Below are 20,922 nucleotides of genomic sequence, written 5' to 3'. Positions count from 1 at the left end.
AAATTTTAGCAAATTGTACATCAGTGGGATGTTCCGCTTTCAAACTTGGATTTATAAACTTATTGTCGTGCCATGAAAGAAGTAAGAAGCTATGCAGGTAATGAAATATTTGCCTTGGGGGATTATTTGCAGTTAATTAAAGCCACACATTTTCAGTGCATACCTTTTCCTACAGATTATTAAATTTGGATCAGATATTAACAACCCAGCTTTCTCACTTATCCATAAGAGATTATTCTTGGCAAGTTTCAGGAACGGAGTTTTGCAGGGGCATCCTTTGGTATATTGTAAGATTTACTCTGCTATCCTGTAGAATGGGACCTTCCAGAAGTAGAGCCGTAGTAAGACTGTCGTAGCGTAATTTATGATCGTGCACCGTAGATGTTTTGGCACAGTTACTTAGGTTTTCCATCTAGCAGCATTTTAGGAAGTACTTCACTCTGGAACACAGAGTTATGACCTCAAGTGTACTCTACCCTTGTAGTTTGCAGAAACGTCCAGTTAGATCTGCGGTGGTTTTTAACGAGGCTCCAAGAGAGCTCTTTACCCGGTGAGAGCTGCATGTTACGCGGATGAGCAGAGCTACAACGGGTGGCTGCGTTGCTGTGATTTCCTCACTGTGCTGCAACGATACGTTTCTCCATCACCACGCAAAAACTAAGGAGAAAACGTCATTCGACACAAGAAAACAATGCCCTGCGTTTATGGCGACTGCAGATAGCACAGTGGTTGGACTTAGGTCGTCTAGTTTAAACCTCACTGTGCTCATGGCTCAGGACGTGGCTTTGGGCAGTTCATTGTGATGGTCTGCCCCAAAAGGAAAAGCAGTCTTGGCCACGATAATGACTTTGGGAGTTCTGTCATCAGGAGAAATGAGGGTAGGGCTTGCACTGGGATTTATAGGATTTAATGTTTGTTGAGCTTGGGGAAATACAGCCATGAAAAGTGTTGTTCTAAATAGATAAGAAAGCATTTTATTTACCAAGTAGGTGGTTTGTGCTGTTTCTCATAGCTTTGTGCCACTCCGTTCATTAGAAATAACGTTCTCAGTAGCACTGCTGATTATTCTTACGTGTCCTTTCTTGACAGTTCCTTGTTTAAGGTTTGTACTGCAGGCAAAAAACTGCTCAGTAAGTGTGTACAGATTTTGAAATCAATTTGAATAATTGAAACCCATGAGTATACTTTTTGTATTACAGTATATAAGTCTGTAGTTAAACAGATAGAAAATTCGTCAGCGTGTCAGAATGCCAAATCTGAAGCTAGCACCTAAGGGCTACCTGTGTCTGAAGCAACTACCAGACTTTTCCAGCAGGAAAACCGCTGCAGGGTCATTTGGTTTGTTTGTTTTGCTGTTTCCTCAGACTCCCTGAAAGACTTCAAAGGCGCACGGGAGGGTGACCCAGCGCATCCTGCGGGATGCCGACAAGATCAAGCCCAAGGTAAAGTTTTGTATCGAAATTCTTTAAGACAGAGATAATGAACCAGCTGGGAATCTTAGTTCTTCCAGTCTCAGTATCCAGTATTTTTCAGCCTGACCTCTGCCACCTTAAGAAAGCGCTGTCAGCTAGTAGAGGTTGTGTGGCAACCAGTTGTGTTGCAGTAATCTCTGATGTTGCTGGAAAAGACATGCATCTCCAAATATGTGGGTTTAACCATATTGATCCCAGGTGCATAGCATTGTTATTATTGTCCTCCTTCTTTGTTTTTGTTGTTGTTCTATAATAAAAGCCTGTGGGGTGATTCTATTCCTTCTGCTAAGCTGCCAAGTACAAGCGCTTCACAACAGCTCCTGTGAGAAATGGTGTGTCAAGGCTGAGCTACAAAAGTAGAAAAGAAAAAAAAAAATGATGCAGCATCAGTTTTACCAGCCATTCGACATACTTAATGCTTAGAGTTTGTTAAGTGATATTTTAATATGTAAAATAGGTCCAACATTGTTCATTTAATAGGAAAAAAAAAAAAAAAGTGGTACTTCGCTGAAAAGTACCGTGCTTTATGTTCAGTTCATGTCCTGTTTTGGTGAAGTTGCCGTTGTCTGCACACAGCCATCTTGCTGACGGCATTTTCAATTTGTCGCGTTAACAGGACAACGGGATGTTTCTGCAGAGGAGGAGGTGAAAACTGGGGCGGACTCCCAAAGCTCCTGCATGGAACTAGAAGGTACTGCATGTGCCTTGAAACCAAGGAACAAGATTAACAGGCAAAACCACTCGTTATTGCTTGGATATTATCAGTAGTGTTCCCTTTCTTTCGCCACGTGTACGAAGGTAGATCTGTGGAGCCAGGTCTTCTTATGGAAACTCTAAATTCAACCCTGGGGAGCATCTAAGGATTTTCAGTGATAAAAGCTGACTTTTTAAATGACTGCAACTGTTAGAGAAAGAAGTGAACGTACATTTCTTATGCCTGATGACGAGCACTTCAGCCTTGTACGTTCAGAGCACTAAATTCTCTGTCCCCAGCCCTGCAAAATGCTTGAGTACGTGTGTCTCTGGGCTTGCAACGAGTCCTGGTGAAGGCCCGTGCTTGGAGCCAGGCACATGGGGGTTTTGTGCTAAATCCCAGAAAGCTCAGCATCTTGGGAGGATCAAGGTCTTGCTCTCAAATACAGCCCCTTGGATTTCCGTGAGACCTCTTTTGTGTACCTGTATTCTTGGGAAAAAGGATCCTTTTCCTCTGCCGGTGTTTTTAATACTCTAGCGTATGTTAATCCTTTTATGTCCTTAAAAGCCTTACTGTTCATCTTTTTATCAAATTTGTTCAGAGCCACTGTTGAACCAAGAAGATGCAACAGAAGTTGAGGTACCTTTGAGTCATGGTGCAGTGGAAAAAGAAGGAGGAAAAGAAGAAGAAGGAGGAGGAGGTAAGACTACTTACAAAATAGTTTGAGACAGAATGCTGCTGGGCTCGTGTTTTCCTTTTCTATTGTGAAAAAACATGGAAAGAGCACATAAAAGCATTTTTTTTTCCTGAGAAAAATCCTTTTCTGCCTATCCTTGAGTATTGTTTTGATATGTTGGACCTGGATTTACATAAGAAAATAAGCACAAAAAGTTGCACACTCAGGTTCTAAAGTGACTTCAAAATACATACCCTTTCATTGTTTGTTTTCTGCATTAAAGTGCATATGGCTGATTGAATAACCAATTTATGTCCATTTAAGTACCCGCCTGATCATGTTCACTAGAAGCATCAAGGCTATTTACAATAAATGGGTATGATAGTTATTTGTGAGGTCATTAATAGAGATTTAACTAGTAATTAACTAAAACTAGTAATTCTAATAAGGAAACCAATGCTTGGAGCAGGAACACAGTCTTGCTGAAGCAGTAATTTTTTCTGGGAGTAAAGTATTTAAATCCTTAGGAATGTTTTGCAAAGAAATGTAGAAGTTCAATTTTAAGTGTTGAACACTTCATGGAACCCTGTGTTCAGGTCACAATTTGTAACAGGCACATGGTTGTATAAAAAAATAACGTATTATGTAAATAATTCTCTTAACTGTAAAGTAACTGCAAGTTAATAATTATATGGTCATTTTTAGAGCACAGGGATGAATTTTACAGTTCCAAATTAAAATGCAGACATGATTTTTATTGAAAATTCAGGTCAATACTAACTCTGTAGTCCTAATTATTAACTCCTTTTCCCAGCCAAATTGACACCAACTTAATTGCAAACCTGTGTTAGCTATATTGACACTTTTCTTCAGTGCTAAACCCAGGTTAATGGAACCTCTTTGTTCATATACAGCTAAACAACGTTTCCTCTCCTTTTTTTTTTTTCTAAATTGCCTATCCAAGTTGAGACTAATCACATCTCTTTATTATCAGACATGTTAATAGTATTGGGTTTGTGTCTTATTACTGATGGTGAAAATAGAATTGATATAATCCTTACTTCAAATCCAGGTAAATGGTATTGCGCTACCTCACTTGCAAATATGGGTTATGTAGTACAAGCTCACCCTGATTGCAAATGCCAACGTTGTTATGTTAATTTCCTCCTAATAGAAATTATTTACGTTTTATTTTATGCCTCATCAAAAGCAAGTTGGACAAAATGTACTTTCATTATTTGGACGATTCCTTCTCTTTAATACTTTAGTGTCCCCTACAGCTAGTGACTGTCATTTAGTTCTCAGTGGAGAGATTATATTTCACCATCTGTTCTACCTACTATTAGAATATGCAACGTTAAGAAGGTAATGTCAGAAAAGGGTTGTTCTCAGCACTTTTCCTGGCCCTGATTTAAAAGGTTCAAGTACCAAATAAGTAAACAGTTCTTTCCAGACATTCTGGAATGGAATGTGTCCCTACCTGGGGGTTCAGGTATTGCTCTTGTGCAGGATTCATCTGACCTAAAGCTCGTTGAAGTTCATAGAAGGATTCTTATTGATTTAAGTGAACTTTTGGTCAATTTGGTGATAAGAGGAGATGACGTGTTGAGTCTACGTGCAGGATGACAGCACTTAGGTAACTGCATAGATATTCTGTTTAACTTCTTTCAAACATACTGTCTTTGGGTCAAGGAAAATAAAAGGGTGCTTTTCCAGGGTTTTGAGAAGGGAAGGAAGTTAAGGCTTTCCCTTGCTTCGTTTCATTCTTATGGGTAAAAGGACATGTAAAGCAACCTCAGCGCTCGTCTTGCTACATGCTTCCAGTTCTGATGGCACATACTCTGCCATGTGAGTTTTGAAAGTTCACCACAAAGCAAGGTGGATCTGGACAAACAGAGGTAAAAAAAATCAGCCAAAGTTCAGGCTGATAAAATAAGACATATTCCTCAAAGAGCGTCTTCTCTTAATGGAAAGAGATTAGCTGGCATAAAACAGAGATTTGATATGTAACATTATTTTATGTAATACAAGTGCTACCTCATAAACTCATTCAGTTAAATAGTTTTCCAGCAGCATCCACACTACATTTGACATACTGTGACATGGCAGATTTTTGTCTAAGAATGTGTGGGCAAAAAGCTAACATAGGACTGCTAGTCCCATTAAATAGAAATACACGGATTTTAAGCGGTTTTGAGCTGTACTAGATCGATATGCATAGCCAAATGTAGCAACCACTAAACTGCAAACTACCTGTTCTGCATCTGATACTTTTTTGGGGTTACCAAGCTCATCCTGGAGCAAAGGGTAGCACATAGCTGCCTCTCTCCTCTCTCTCTCTCTCATCAGGAGCCATTAGATTAATGGGAGTCACCTGTGACCTGCGTGGTCCCCAGCACTGCAGCTGTGGAAGCCACTAAAATGACCAACCAAGATCAAAGTCCCTTTTCCAACCTAAAACTAGTTTTCTGCTTTGCTGCTGATTGTGGCTTTGAAGTGTGCTAGGAATTTTTTCACTGATCTGGTTTTCTGTGGAAAAAAACCCCAGTGTTTCTTGCCGGTTTTGAGATGTGTCTCGGTTTTCGCAAACTTCTGGCAAAGGGGAGGTAAGCTGCTGATCCGATTGCGCAGGTTTTACTGCCAGCTCATCTATGTGTTTTGGGGGATTTTAGGGTTTGCAAGGTCCTTTCTGTGTAGCACATTCGGCTTCACAGCTCCAGGGTCACGCCGTAGCACATATTGCCAAGGAGTCACGGATCCTGGTGCTTTTGAGGTTCTGGGTCGCCAGGAGCCCACAGGAACGAGGAATCAAAGTCTTGGCAGTCTCACTACTGTTCCCCATTGCCAGCAGTGAGAAATAAGCCAGATTACCCTGAAGAATTTAACAATGTAAGGCACTGTGTGTGTTTCATAAAAACCTGCTGTTGCTTTTTCCAAAATTAGTAATAAAATACAGCATGTGCCAATTTATTCCCTTTTTTCCTACTGTAACCTAGAGTTATATATTACTAGGGAGCAACTAAAGAAAAAAAGACCAACTAAGATGCCTTTTGAATTTTTTTCCTGCTACTATAATGCAAAGATTCAAGTTCACGAAAGAATACGAAAAATCTGTGTTTCTTGTAAGATTAGGGAATATTCTCAAATCCCTTTATTAAAAAGCAGAGTAAGTGGTGGTCACTGACCTAATTGCTGACGAGGTAAGTGTACACGCTTTTAATAGACCATTTGCCAGTCCCTTTATACGTGCACTTGGAAATAGTCCCGTCATGTTGTAATGATCATGGATTCAGCATTTAGTTGTAGTTTTAATCAGCACAGCTTTTCCGCAACACAATTACACGGAAATAAAACTCAAGTTTATTTGTATGAGTCTGTCATCTTTTCCTCCTCCAAGCCCGCTCTCCCCTCTGTCTTATTTCTCACCTCTTTCTATCTCCCTTTATCAAGACATTAGATAATGATGTTTTTCCCTCACTGATCATCTCTGGAAGTTGCTTAACTCTTTCCAGGACAGGATTTCTGCCAGAGCACTGAAAATGAATAGAAGTAGTTGTTATTTCTCTGTTGGCTCTGTTCTGTATTCGGGCTAAAACATTTTGTCGCATTGTACTGTTTGAAACGTGGTTCAAGATTGACCTGGGGTGTCTCTCCATCCAAGAAGCAAATGTAGAGTGGTTGGGTAGCATCCTCCCTGGGCAAAGGACACTTCTATTTTCTGCTGGATGAGCCCAGAAATGCTGCAGCAGGTTGTTGCTGAAGCACAATCAAAGAGCGAAATGCCATAATTAACACCTATTAAAAGGATATTAAAGTGTCCAGAGATTTAGCTTAAGAGCAGGACACAGCCCTTACAATTAGTATTTCTGTGCAGTTGCATCTTAGTCTGTTTAGGAAACTGTATTAACCATCTCGTATTCTGTATGAACCATGCAATATTAAGGCAGGCTTGGAAAAGGCTGGGGCAGGTTTCACAGTTTGTCTTTTGCAGTATATGTGATTTCCTTTGCCGGTCTTCTGATCAGTGCCTGTTTACTGTAAATTTGAATTCTGCCTAATTTATCTTCTAAGTAAGCCCCGTTTTGCTCAACAGCCTTTGTTACGTGAGTAGCTGTGTAACTCTGTAGCCATCATTTCGTCCATTCTTCACTTAAACAGCTGGATTTTCAGGTCATTTACCCATCTCTTTAGCAAGAGAGATAATTTTATGGTATAATCTTGGAGAGAATTAAATATTGGAAAACCTGGAGGAAAAGAGCTCTCAATTTTTTATAGTTTCAGTCTCAGGCATTTATAGGATTTTATATGCATTGGTACAGCCGTAAAGAATGTCAAAATAATTGCTTTCTTTGATATGATATTTTGGCTATGGAGAAACTAAACACTTCTTGAGAAAGATCTTTTTGGACAAATCTGACGTCTTTATTCTTGAGTCGTGGCAGTTGTAACTACCTTTTATTTCACAACCAAACTTATTTTCAGCTTCAAGTAGAGATGGATGAGACATTTTTTGAGAAAAAATATTTAGATATTTTAAATATCTTTCTTGCATATGTTTTAAAATATGTTTTCTTTTTGTTTGGAAAGAAAAGAATACAAAGCTATTCTGGAGTGTTATGGCTCTGAAAATCTAGTATAAAGGCTTTGACTTTTTTTATTCAGTTGCCCAAAGGAGAAAGAAGTAAATATTCCAAATCAGATACAGGGTGTTTGGTCTTTGATAACAACCCATAGTGAATGGATCAGATGACATTTTGGGGGCTGTTACAGAATAGTCTGGCCCTAAATATGAAATATATCTTTAAAATCTGCTTCTGATGGGTATTGATATTTGGCAAAGGAAAAAAAAGGTGGACCTTTGGACCTTTTGCAGAAATGCTGGAAGTGCTGTGGCACCAGTAAACTGCAAATGGGTATTTAAACTCACATCTCTAAAGCTCCAAGCTGCACAGAGAGATGGACTCGTGCGAAGCAAGTAGCTGGAAGTAGTTGGAGGTACACAGTAACAGGATTGTCACTGGAAAGCTAAAACCGTTCCTTTATCCGGGGGATGCCTGTAGGTTTTAAAAAGCCTCACTTGACGTGCCTTTATCTTCTCAAGGACTTCACGAAACTCAAGTGAACTTTGCAGTTGCAATATCAGCCAGACGAGGAGCTTTCGTGACCAGATTCTGCTGGCCAGCCTGCTGTGGTCCATCTGTGGTGGTCTGAGGGCTGTTTGGTCTGTATGTCCCAGTGCAAAGCACTTTGCTCTTCTGAAGGCGTCATAGCTGTGGCAGAGAAGTATAGCCAGATAATTTCTATACCATGTGAAAGTAGCAAAGGCCATAACTCTAGGCAGGGAAAAGAAACCTTTTTGTCTAGCAAGAGATTACTTCCAAAGGAAGGTGAGGCGGCATTTTTTCCCAAGTTTGGAAATGGTATGTTGAATTTCATCAACATACTTCAAATGTCTTGCAGGTATGGAATCAGGGTAGCTCTGTTAAAAGCTGAAGACAGGTGAGGCTGACCTGCCCATGAGTGGCTCTGTGTGAGCATGTCCTGTTTTCTACTTGGATGTTGCAGCTTGCAGAAGAGGAGTGGGTTTTTCGGTCCTAGTGTCTGTGTTGTATTTGTGGTGGCTTTGCCACTTCTGAACTGGGAAGTCTCCAGGCTCTTATATCAGCAAAGGATAGTTGCCATTGGCAATTGCTTCAGTGATGGCAAAGGATCAGCAAGATTATTATAGAATCATGGAATAGAATTATAGAACAGTTTGGGTTGGAAGGGGCCTTCAAAGCTCATCCAGTGCCACCCCTGCCATGAGCAGGGACATCTGCACCAGCTCAGGTTGCTCAGAGCCCCGTCCAGCCTGGCCTGGGATGTCTCCAGGGATGGGGCAGCCACCATCTCTCTGGGCAACCTGGGACAGTGTTTCACCACCCTCAGTGTCAAAAATGTCTTCCTCATGTGTAGCCTGAATCTCCGCTCCTTTAATTTAAAACCATCACCCCTTGTCTTATTGCAACAGACCCTGCTCAAAAGTCTGTCCCCATCTTTCTTACAGGCCCCTTTCAAGTACGGAAAGGCCACAATAAGGTCTCCCCGGAGCCTTCTCTTCTCCAGGCTGAACAACCCCAACTCTCTCAGCCTGTCCTCCCAGCAGAGCTGTTCCAGCCTCTAATCATTTCTGTGCCTCCTCTGGCCCCTCTCCAACAGGTCCATGTCTGTCCTGTGCTGAGGAACCAGAGCTGGACACAGGATTCCAGGTGGGGTCTCTTAGGAGGGAGCGTCGCTTCTGTGGACCAGCTTTGCTGCTCCGTGTCCCCTTGCAGGCTGCCATGACCACTGGTGTGCACCAGCAGGACCGTGGAGGCGATGGGATTGATTCATTTTCTGAGCACGGGCTGGTGCAGAAGTCATACCACACCAGGCAGCACACGCTGCCCAAAATGATGTTCCTTGCCAGCTCTAAGCGAGGCAGCAAATGGGCTGCAGACCCCCTGCAGACCTTCCCCAAGGGTGCTGCTGGGCCATGCTGAGCAGCGCTGAGCACTGACGGGATGGGGTGGTTATTATACTGTCACTAGTCTGCTCCAGATATTGATTTCAGTCTCTCGGAGGGGGGAAAGTCGTATTTTTTTTCCTGCCACAGAAGGGATCTGTTTCTTTTCATTACTCTCTGTATATCAGATTCTAGCCTGAATTTATGTAAAGAATAGGTAGTGCAAGATCAATTTTAAGTTTTAATTATTTTTCATCTCTTTCAATGACAAGTGATGTATTTTGTGTGTGTGCTTTTCTCATAAAAAGTAGAAAATGTAAAGAGTTTTTCAGCTTAAACATTTTGCCTGCTGTCACAGTCACTTTATATTATCAGGCTTGATGGTAGCATACAAGACAAAAAGCCAAAAGGAAAGAAAAAAAAGAAACAAGAAAAGGGAATACTTTAACAATGATAGTTTTTAAGGTTTATTGTGTGTATCTGATTGCTTTCTTCATTTCATTTTCACTAAGCAGAATAGAAATACTATTATGAATTGGCAATTTTTATTTCATTTGAAAATATCATCTCTCTGTTCTTGCTGAAACTGTTGACAATGCGGCCTTTGTTTAGTTTAATTAACTAATGTTACAGTACTGAATTGAAACACACTCAGCATTAAATCGAGTAAAATAATTTTTAGAACTCTTTTCCATATCCAGAAAATAAAAAGAAATTTAAAAAATAAATCCTCTGAGAAACTGGAAGAGAAACCGCGTATTTTAAATGGGATATTTTGAAGTCCCATTTTCATTTTTATTTTCCATGGCAGGCATGCCAGAAAATATAGAGTCGTGAGATCCCACTGAAAAGCAGATGCTATGAAGTCATTCTAAGTCCTGATATGTTTATAATACAGGGTGTTTCAAAAAGATGGACCCAATTTCAAAGCAGAATATTTCACAATGGCAGCATGTTACAAAAATTTACAAACGGTTTCATGAGTTATCAGGTTTTAGTAATCTTTTTATAAATGCTATATGTTCCTTCCACCTACTGTATGGACAACATCGAGACAGTAGCTGAATTCATGTCAAAATGGTTTTGAAAACACCCCTTAGTATTACATGATGTTACATGTTTTGTACTTGTGAGCTACAAGGATTAAAGAGCTTCGAGGTACTGATAATGCCCTTTTAGTACACGAAAACTGGAAAGATAATGGAATCCGTATTTCATGTGGTGGTGTCCAAGTCTACTAGGCTTGGGTTTTAACTCCGATCTCCAGAGAGGCAGCGATGCCTTATGCAAACCAAACGTGTATCTCTTTCAAATAATCTCAAATAGCACCCAAGGAACAAGTGAACGGAACATGGGAGAGACACTGACATCTTAGAAACTTTTTCCTGTGGCATATTGAAAAAGTAGAGCTCACTGGCCGAGGACTGCGCTGTTACAGGTGGCATCCTAGTTAACAGTATATCTGGAAATTAGCTTTAGCACCTCCAGAGAAACGGCACCGTACAGCTACAGAGGCATGTTTGAACAGCGGGCTTAGCTCCCATTGGCGACACTAAGAACTTTGGTCTTAAATTAGACTAAGTCCAGCAGCCCAATGAAGTGCAGGGAGATACACAAGGAAAGAATTTGATCCCTCGTGGACAAATTTTATGTTCTTGTGCCCCGCCTGCTACAAAAGGAGGCTTCATTTTGTTATGCAGTGGTTGATTTTGGAATCCTACCTCCTTTAATAAAGTTTGTTTATGATGGAGTATGCAGAGATCCAACTGAGGTGGCTCTGGGAACTGGAAATTCTGTACTCCCCCTTGCTTACATTATGTATGGATGTACCACGCTGTCCAGGTTATTGCACGATTTTATAGCTGTTTCATAAACACAAATGGCCACACACTTAGGGCAGCAGAGAAAGAAACTGCACTTAGCCAGTGATTTTCAGGAAATAGAGTGAGTGGAGTGCACTCATAAATAAGTGTGGAAAAAAACATAAGCAGTGGGAGTGGGAAGGGCATGATTTGGGAGAGCTGTCTTCTATTTCAAGTACTTCTGGAACGAACTCGAAGAAAGCAGTGTATGTCCTAGAATCAAAAGAGTATCGTGTTTGTTCTTTTGGGGCAGTAGGGGAATGACATTGTTGCTTTGTTGACAGTAGTGTTTATTGCTGTAATTGTGGCCAGTGGTGTGGGTGAGTAGTTAACCGTGTTCTCATGTGAGAAGGGTGGCATTTACTCACTGCATGCTATCAGGTGGGTCAGGAGGGACATGTTTTTATTCTGCTCTGCTCTGTGCATCCCCATGGTGTTGGCTCTGCTGGGAAGGAACACCGTGGCTTCACAGGTGCCCTCACCTCTGGCGTTTGAGAAGGAGGCCAGTGCCCTACAAGGATTATTATTACTGTTACACAGGGAGGGGGAAGACGTGTCTACAACTTGTAAAGTGGAGGTTGCCTTGAATAGGGCATGACCCTGACTAACATTAAATCTGCTTCTCACTACTGCAGACCCTGAGCGGGAAAAATGCCACCCAACCTCATTCAGATCTTTGAAACATTACCCTTTCCTCATACCTCGGAATCTCCTCTTCCTTTTTTCTGCCAGTTACTCGTGATTTTTTGACAGCAGGTTTTCTGTCCCCTCACCTTTTCCTAATGCAGTTGACAGGTGAGAGTTCTCTGGAGCAGATCTCAGCATCGGTTTTCCTCCGCTTGGTTGGCTTTTGTCACATTTCACCTCCAGACAAGCATGAGGTCACCACCAGCATACCTGGCCCGTGGTGTTAGCCCAACAGCCCAAGATGACCTTGTCTCTAGTTGCTGTGAATTATCTGCCTGGGAGGAAGCGAGCAATTATCTCCCCTCCAGCATCTCTGTGGCTGCACCCGTGGCTTAATCATGCAGTAGTGGTATCTCACCATACGGGTGCAGGAGTGCAGCAATTTGGGTCTTCCTGTTATTTAATAAAAAGTTCAGCACCTCCTTTTTGGGGTCTTGCATGAGCTCTGGAGGCCCTTTCCTGGAGTACTTCAGTTTGCTGTGAATGTGATTGTAGCTGCATTTAAACCAGTCCAGCAAAGCAGGTGCTCTGGATGATGCACTTTCAGTTGCAGCTCTAGACAGTCTTTAGGCAACTGCAAAAATACTTGGTTTTGTTTGAGAGAGCCAGGAAAAATATGAAGAGAACAGATTGGCACTGTCTTTTACTTACCCGTATACTTGCTGGGATGCTTGTAGTGTAATTGTTCCATACCTGATTAACACTGTCCTTTGCTCAAGTGTTTATTAAGGATTTTTCTCCCACATTCAGAATTTACTTGTGACTTCTGACCTGAGTTTTAAAATCCATAGCTTTCTGCAGTCTGCAAAGGTCAACCACAAAACACTCTTCATTATTGTTTCTCCGGTGCAGAATCTTTACCCGGAAATGTTGGGACGTGTAAGCCTTTTGTCTCATTATTCCCCTTTGCAGATGTGCAGCCTTGTTTGTTTGTTTGTTCCCCAGTCACTAGTGTGAAGGGCATAGCTCTGCCAGTAATCATAGCTACCGCAGAGGCCAAAAATGCCTTTATTCCATTTACAGCATCCTGTCAAAAAACACTCAATACCTACCTTACTTGACAGCCCTTGAAAGACGGCATGTTTACACGTTCAGCATTTTCTCTGTGGAGGAAATAAGCAGTCACTTAGAGGCTATACCATTCTTACCTGGATAGAAAATCAGTTAAACTGTGTTCTGGATTCTGAGAAGAAAAAGTCAATAATCTTTTCTCCATTGCCCCCTGGTTACAGCTAACAATGGTATATCGTTAGGGGGTCGGGGTGGCAAAGGCACTGTCTCACTGGCTGGAAAAAATTGAGATTCTCAATTTGTGGCCAAATGCTATCATGGTTACAAGGTGTTTCATCAGTTAAAACACATTCCCTGGATGCGTTTGTATGATCTGTCAGCCTGAAATGTAGCACAAAAGCATCAAATGAACACAAATGGAGATACCTCAGGTGCTTCAAAATAAGATGTCACTGTGCTGAAAAATCAGTACCTAACTCCAGCAACTCGATTCAAGGAAATTAAATTGACTAATTCTTCCAGCTGTCCAGGCAAGAGGGAAGATCAGCAGAAAAGCTCACAAACTAAACAGGGAGATGGTCAGCAGGGCCGTGTCTTAGTGTCTCCCCCTTTCTGGGATGCTGGTACCCAAGCATGGTGCCTCAGCCCAGGACCCAGATGGTCCAGAGAGGGTGGAAAACAGAGCAGGACTTTCTGTTTTGAGTGTGCAGCAGCTGCACTCCCTTTCGTTTTGCTTATTCCTCAGTGCTAAAAGGGCTCCACGGGTCACACATTTTTGTTGGTGGTAGCCCGACATGCATGGGAAGAATGGAAGGGGCTTTCCCTCACAACTGCCTTGCAGGGATCTCTAGGATGTGAGGATGAGGATTTGACCCCTTCCAGCACCGAGAGGGCCTCCAACTCGGATTTATTTCCAGTGCGCTCTGATCAGCAGGGCACAAGGGCAATGGTAAGCTGGAGTTTGGATACTGGTGGCTGCTGCAGTCACAGCTCAGTGACCTGACCTGGCTCTCGTTATCCCACCTCACACATTCACGGTGTCTTGGTGAGGTCCCTACCAGCATACCCAGTCCTTCCTTTGGATATCAGGATCCCTGCTCTGGTGGTCGCACTGGTCTGCAAAGCTGGGTTTCCAGAAGAAACCAGAGCTGTGCTCTCCGTTTTTAGGGCCTCCTCCTTGGGACAGCAGATACTTTGCAGTTCCTCTAACATGAGTGTAGCTAAGAACTCTCACTCTGGTCTAGGAGTGGCAAAACCAGCATCCTCTGTGGTTTTGTCTTATCTCTCTGACTTCCAAAGTAGTAACTGTCCAGTGCGTAGTAAGCACAGCTATGGTAGTCACTTTATACAACTGTTGGGTTTTTTTAATGCCTGTCTCATCATAAATCCACTTGCATGTATAAACCTGAGTCTTAAACTGCATCATCTGCACTGGATGACTCAGTAACCACATGGTGGTACTGCAGCCCCCACAGCATCAAGGGCCAGCTGGAGCAGAGCTGCTTTTCAGGTAAATGTCCAACAGTTTGGATTATTTTTTAGCTTGATTTTGAATCTCCTGGCCCTGCAAACATGGGCAAGTTTGCTTAAAAAAGAAAAGAAAGAAAAATGAAAAATCCCTTAAACAATATTTCTAGTATTGGCTGCTTCCAGAATTACATTGGACGTGGAGGGGAATATAATAGATTTTCTGGATGCAGTTCTGCTTGCAGATCCAGCTGGCTCTTGAAGTATGTGAGCATGAAAAGCAGATGATAAGAAATACGTTTATATCCAGTACATCTCTAAAGGAATCCAAGTTATCTTAGAAACTGATATATACAGAGATCACAGAATCTGCTTGTGAAACTGTTCCCTCTGGCATTAAATGCAGCCAATGTTTAACAGTACTGAATTAAAAGTGCGATAGTTTAAGACACAGGAGCTCTTTCCAAATGAACCTTCAAGGAGAGCTTGGTGGAGAGAAATTCATGTTGAGATTTGGCTGAAGAATAGGTTAGTGCCATTTGTTCTCATCACAACAGCTACAGGATATTTAACAAGCACAGGTAGTCAAGGCCTGGGTTTCTATATCTGGTCCTGGAGACAGGAGCACAGTGCAGTGCGTTAGACTGCCGGCACCGCTTCCTTCTTTTAATGAGGTCTCCCATCCAAGGATGGATGTATAGCCTGCTCTTGCTCAGCTTGCGAATCCGACTGGATCACAGCACACAGCCGAAATAATTGGAAAAGAATCTGCGTGTGGGAGGGAAGGAAATCAGCTGCACTTTTCCGCATCCCGAAGCGAGAGTTAGCATTGCTCCGCTTCTTGGCAGGGGTTTGGTCACAGCTTCCGACATCGAAACCAGCTTGCTCTTGCTAGCCTGCACCTGTAGTCAGCCGTAGCTGTATCCAGCTTGAGAGGAGAAGACAGGGGAGGGCTCTTCATTTGGGTTGTGCTGACATGTTCACAGCTCATGGCTGACGAAGCCATTTAGAGCAAAGATAGCTCAGATTTTGCTCCGGTGTGTGAAGTTTGCCCGCTGAACGCTGGGATTTTTCTCTAGCTGATCTTAGAGATGGGAAAACACAGATGAGCCTTAACCAGGCCTGAAGAGGCTGGAGCACATCAGCTGCTTGCTGTAGCGATGAAACACCTGGGGCATTCATTAGAAACCTAAGCTCAGTCTGTTCACTTGCATTGCCAAGTACAACAGAAGCTTCCTTCTGGCTGGTGGGGTGGTATTAATTTAAAGAGAGGAGTATCTGCAGGGCCTTGGAGAATAGCAATCGGAGGAGAGAGGTAGAGAGGTTGCTGGAAAAGGTCTCGTTCTGATCTGGGGGCCTCGCCGCCCCTGTTTATTATCTGTCATTTCTAATTAGTGGATGTATCTTGGGGAAAGCTGCTCCGATTCATTTTCTTACAGATGCTTTTCCTGCTAAGAGCTGGGTTTTTTACTGAGCCTCCTAAGCTTGTTTTGTGGGCTTTCACAGGCATTTGGAGTGGTAATGGTCTCAGTGACCCAGTAATTAAAGGAATCCTGTACCTCCTTGCTGCCCCTTTGTCCTTTCTCTTTCTTCTCTGCAATGCCACTACCAGATGGTCGGAGATTTTTCACCCTTTCAAAAGCTTTGTGTATTTCCCATCTCATCAAGCATGTCTCAGCCATGCTTAATTAGCTTAAGGCCTTTCAGGAGATCAGTTAAGGACCTGAACAATTTCAATAAAGAGCCTGGAAAGCAAAGCCTTAGAGGCGAGGCATAGCTGCAGGGGAATGTAATGTTATATAGTGTTGGGGACCAGACCTTTGTTCTTTCTTCTCTCTCTTCTTTCCGTCTGTCTGTTCTCGCATCCGTCCTCCTGTCCATCTTTCTTTTCCCGTTCTTACCTCAGAATATTCAGGGATGGCGCTTGGGCCTTGGCAGTGTTTGGCGGCACCTGATGGCTGGTGGTATTCAGAGGGCCGTGGCCCTTAGGCCAGCGCCTCAGTACTGTTGCTTTTAACCTGTTTTAATCTGTTTAGGTGTCCCCCCACCCCCCCGAATGAAAAAAGGCAAACATAATTAGCTAACCAGTGCTAGGAGCCTGTTGAGTTGGGGTATTTTGGTTTAGGGTTTGGGGTTTTTGTTTGCTTAATTCCCAGACTTATTTGAAGCTAGCTTGTGAGCTTTATTTACAGATCAGAGCAGTTGAGATGAAAGCTCCGTTAATTAACAGAAAAATAAATTTGCATCTTGCTTTGTATTTGACATTGAACAGCATTTGTTTCTGCATTGTTACATATGCACTTTTATTATTAATCTCCGAGCTTTAGCTGTACGACTGCAAATGTAATTTAAAAAAACAAAACAAACAAAACCCCTCTTTCCCTTCTTCCCTCCCTCTATATAAAGCTTGAGAGAGAGCTGTTTAAGCATGTGAAGCACAGATTTTGTGGGGGATGTTGGATACCTCAGAGGTACCTGTGGACATTTGCCATGTAATTGAATTCAGTGGCTTGTGTTTTGCATTTATAGGCAAATGAGAGCATCCAGCCATCAGGTGTTTGCATCACTAGAATTAAATACCTACTAATTTAGCCACTCAGGAGATAAATATTTAGATATAATTAAAGTGGCTGGCTGTAGATATATGAAAGCGTCCGGAGATGATGGGAAAAAGTGGGAGGGGGTTTCTTGACAAACACGGAGGACGTGACCTCAATTACAGCAGTTTTGTCCCCGACACTCCCGCTCATGGTATGTATAAAGTAGGTGTTGCTGGGTGCACACTACCCAGCGGAGCACAGTGCCTTATATAAAGCTGGATTGCAATGCTGTTCTTATTCTATTCCAGTTCTTGGTATTTTTTAAGCCATCAAGGGAAATAAAATGCAAAGAGTGTGTCTAAATGAATGCATGATGTAGTTTTGTGTCGCGAGGAAGGCCTGTAACATTGCTACCTCCATTTGAGTAACTCAGGCTGTCGTTAAATAAAGAGGAACGCAGCTCCCTGGTGTATTGACATTGCTATTTATAGACCATGTGGTAATCTTTGGAGTGCTAACTGGCATTTTTTTTTTAAGAGATGCTGCGTTTTTCTTTTATATTTGTTTTCCACACACAAAAAAGAATGTTAGTATTTTTATGATGGTGCTTAGTGGAACTCCTCTGTATAAAGATAACAAATGAGTTATGCGACCTGACATTCTCCTTGGGAATGTGCTCAGAACGAAGCAAGCCAGTGGCATTTCAAAGTCTGCTTTAAAAGTAGCTGCTTATATACTTTGTATATCACAATTGCTAGGAAATGCCATTTCTCTGGTATTTTGCACCTTCGCTTAGTTGACTGGGAGGTGGAAGAGTCTTTTGTCAAAGACCCCAGGACCCGAAGGACGCATATGCGGAACGAAATGGCACCGCTTGAAGCCGCTCCGTGCTTTACTGTATCGCTGTCCTGTCTGGTAGCTTGAAGTAGTCAGGCCTGCTGGAGGCTTTGGGAACGGAGTGAGCTCTCTAACCCTTTGAGAACCGCTGCAGCAGGTACAAATTGCCAGGCACGCTTCACAATTCCCGTCTCACGTGTCCTCTCGCTGCGATGTTGCTGAGGAGGCATCGCCTGGAGCAGCGGGGCTGCCCGGTCACCCCCCGGGCAGACCTGCTGATGCCGATCTGTGTCCCCATGTGGGGAATAAATCCCAGCTGGGAGGATACATCTGCAGAGAAGCTGGAGGAAGGGACAGGAGGCTGGTCCATCCTTGGCTGTGATCAGCCAGGGTGGCCGAGGACACCAGAGAGGCTGCCACCCACCCGGCAACCTTCGTGACAAGGTTCGTGGAAGTTCTGTGTTTCTAAAAAATATTTTGTCTTTGAGCCAACGCCGTATATTACCAGGAATTTTATTTTGGCAAGAAGGCAACTATTTTTCCAGATTTCACCGTTTTCTGGTTTCCAGAGACTTCACAGTTCTGTGCTATAAACTGTCACGCACTTAAAGTGATTGGCCCGCTAGCAGCCCTTGAAAGACTGTTTGAAATAAAACCTGCTAAGACAGAAAACCTCCTTTCCTGAGGCCTGATATTCAAATCACTTTTGTGCTGCCCTCGGGAGGGATGGCCTTTGGTTATAAGCTCCGCTCTATCAGCAGAGAGCTGGCTGCACACGGCCACAGTGGCAGCACTCCAAGGACTGAACTTTAATGATGAATGTCACAAAATGCTGCTACGTGGGCTCACTCTGGGGAGAGTAATTCTGTGTACAGTGCATGATCTATGTCACCTGGAGGCCTTATCATTTCTTTCAGCTATTTGCAGAGTTCTTTTGTGTTTGGGCTATGGAAGGAGCTGCATTAATTTGGAGTTAGTAAACCTGAGGACAGGCAGAAATAAAATGGATCCGAACTTTCAAGCTTGCTATAGCAAGTGTGCTGTGAGAGTGACGCGTTGGTAAACTGAACTTAGCAAGCTTTAATTTGGGCCTATTTCCATTATACTTTCTATTGTATCGTAATTGGTACACTATTAAGTTGTCTCTTGGGTTATGAATTACTACTGTATTAAGGAAATGAAACTTAATGGAAGAATTTTGCTGACAGGGAACATGCCAAAAGGAGAAGCAGGATTTTTTTAACCGTTAGTGTTGTTGCTATCTCCACTAGTCATTATTGCCATATAGCGTTCAACACAGTTTCTTAGTAATCATATTATCGTGCAAGGTGCCATACATGGTTGTCTACCCAAGGAATGCACAGCCTGAATTTCATGGATTTGCAGGCTTATCAACCCACTTGGAGCATCCGTTTCATGGATTTCCAACACAGTTGTACTGCTGTCTTATACATGTCTCATCTGTGACCAGCAGGCTTCCTCTGGCTCGTGCTGGTTAAGGAACAGCTCGCTTAGCTCTGCCAGAAATACTTGTTGCATCAATGACCAACACGCACACTCAGAGGTGCTTCCTGCTAGCTAGTCAGAAGCATGTCCCTCTTATTCCTCTCCCCATGAAAATTTTTTATAAAATCAAAAAATACTCGTTTCAAATTTGGGAGTTTTTAGACTTCTTTCTGATTTTTTTTTTTTTTAAACACAGTTCATAGTTTGGGCAAGAACCAGCGACATTTCTCTGGAAAGCTTAGGCTTCCCAGGCTCCATTTGCATGACTCCCTGGAAACATGACATTTCCCATAAAGCTATGTGTTCTTTTGAAAGAAAATAAAATAAAATAAAGTAATTTGATTCAGGAAGAGGTTTTGTTAGAAATATTTTTATCAACTCCACATGTGCCTTCCTAGTTGTTTCCTTTTGCGGCAGGACCACCCGCTGCCTGCGGGATGCAGTAGCTGCTGTGGCTTTGGCGTGGTGTCGGTGGCTTTGGCGTGGGTGGCTTTGGCGTGGTGTCGGCGGCTTTGGCGTGGGTGGCTTTGGCGTGGGTGGCTTTGGCGTGGCGTGGATGGCTTTGGCATGGCGTGGGTGGCTTTGGCGTGGGTGGCTTTGGCGCAGTGTCGGCGGCTTTGGCGTGGGTGGCTTTGGCGTGGTGTAGGCGGCTTTGGCATGGTGTTGTTGGCTGTGGTGTGGGTGGCTTTGGCATCGTGTCGGTGGCTTTGGCGTGGTTTGGGGCTGCTGCCGACTGCCCAGCCAGTGTCCAGCCTGAGCCACGCACCTTCAAGAGCTTTGATGGTGGGAGGCAAAGCAACCAAAATTTCTGTGAGGTGCCGCACGACGTGGCATGTCATGAAGACTTACCCTCTCCTTCTCTTTCCCCACATTTGAGGCTTAGGTAAGGTTTGGTTTTATTCAGCTGTTGCATTTTTGCAAGACCGTATTCCTGGAACAAACCTAAAACCTCTGGCTATCATGTGTAAATGCTGGCTAGCCTCCATCATGTAAATTCCTCATCAGTTTGTACTGCACAATGCTTAAATCCAAGTTAGCTTTGCACAACAGTCCCAAATTTCAGCAGAATTTATCAGGGTGAGCATGAATAGTACTCTGTGCTTAGGACCCTCACAACCCATTAAGGCACAAGGCATATTTCTTCCCTACCACCCCAAATAATCTCTATAACTGATAAGTGAAAGGCCACAGACTTTTAACTTAAAGCACATCTCATGGAGGGACCTCCTATAGGTGCTTACATCAGAATAACAAAGTTAAGTAGGCAAGATATTTATCTAGATTTGCTGTGAACTACAAACTCTTTAGGCAAAGACCACCTATTTTTGATTTAACGGGCCCTCCCCTTGAGCGTCTGTAGTATTTAAAATAGATTCTATGTGAAAAGAGCCATGCAAGGTGTTTGTTTTATTTCTCTGCTTTCCTTGTATACATAAGAAACATCCTGTGCACAGTTGAGAAGTTGTTTGAGTCTCCTCAGACTGTCAGATTGATGGTTTTTAAAAGTGGAAACTATAAAACAATTTAACGTGAATTGCCTAGACCTTTAAACCTATTCAGGAAATCAAGATATATATGTATTTTTAAAGAAACTCAATAAACCTTGTTTTTAAGATTGTGAAATTTGCAATTGACAGGGCTGAACGAAGGCACGGTTCAAGGCCAGTGACTTAATTCTAGGTGACA

General features: G+C 42.8%; 1 protein-coding gene across 5 annotated transcripts in view; it reads left to right on the top strand.

Annotated features, from left to right (window-relative positions):
- MACROD2 (mono-ADP ribosylhydrolase 2) overlaps positions 1-20,922 on the top strand; it is an 857,870-nt gene that overhangs the window by 814,812 nt on the left and 22,136 nt on the right. For all 5 annotated transcript variants that reach the window (XM_065632892.1, XM_065632891.1, XM_065632889.1 and 2 more), the window contains 3 exons: positions 1,365-1,442; positions 2,089-2,163; positions 2,768-2,866. In XM_065632892.1, the coding sequence (XP_065488964.1) occupies positions 1,365-1,442; positions 2,089-2,163; positions 2,768-2,866 (252 nt within the window). The remainder of the gene's footprint in view (positions 1-1,364; positions 1,443-2,088; positions 2,164-2,767; positions 2,867-20,922) is intronic.

Source organism: Caloenas nicobarica, chromosome 3 (genome assembly GCF_036013445.1).
Source record: "Caloenas nicobarica isolate bCalNic1 chromosome 3, bCalNic1.hap1, whole genome shotgun sequence".
NCBI lineage: Eukaryota > Metazoa > Chordata > Aves > Columbiformes > Columbidae > Caloenas > Caloenas nicobarica.
Note: the sequence above shows the minus strand (reverse complement) of the source record. Positions and strands in the feature narration are given on the sequence as shown.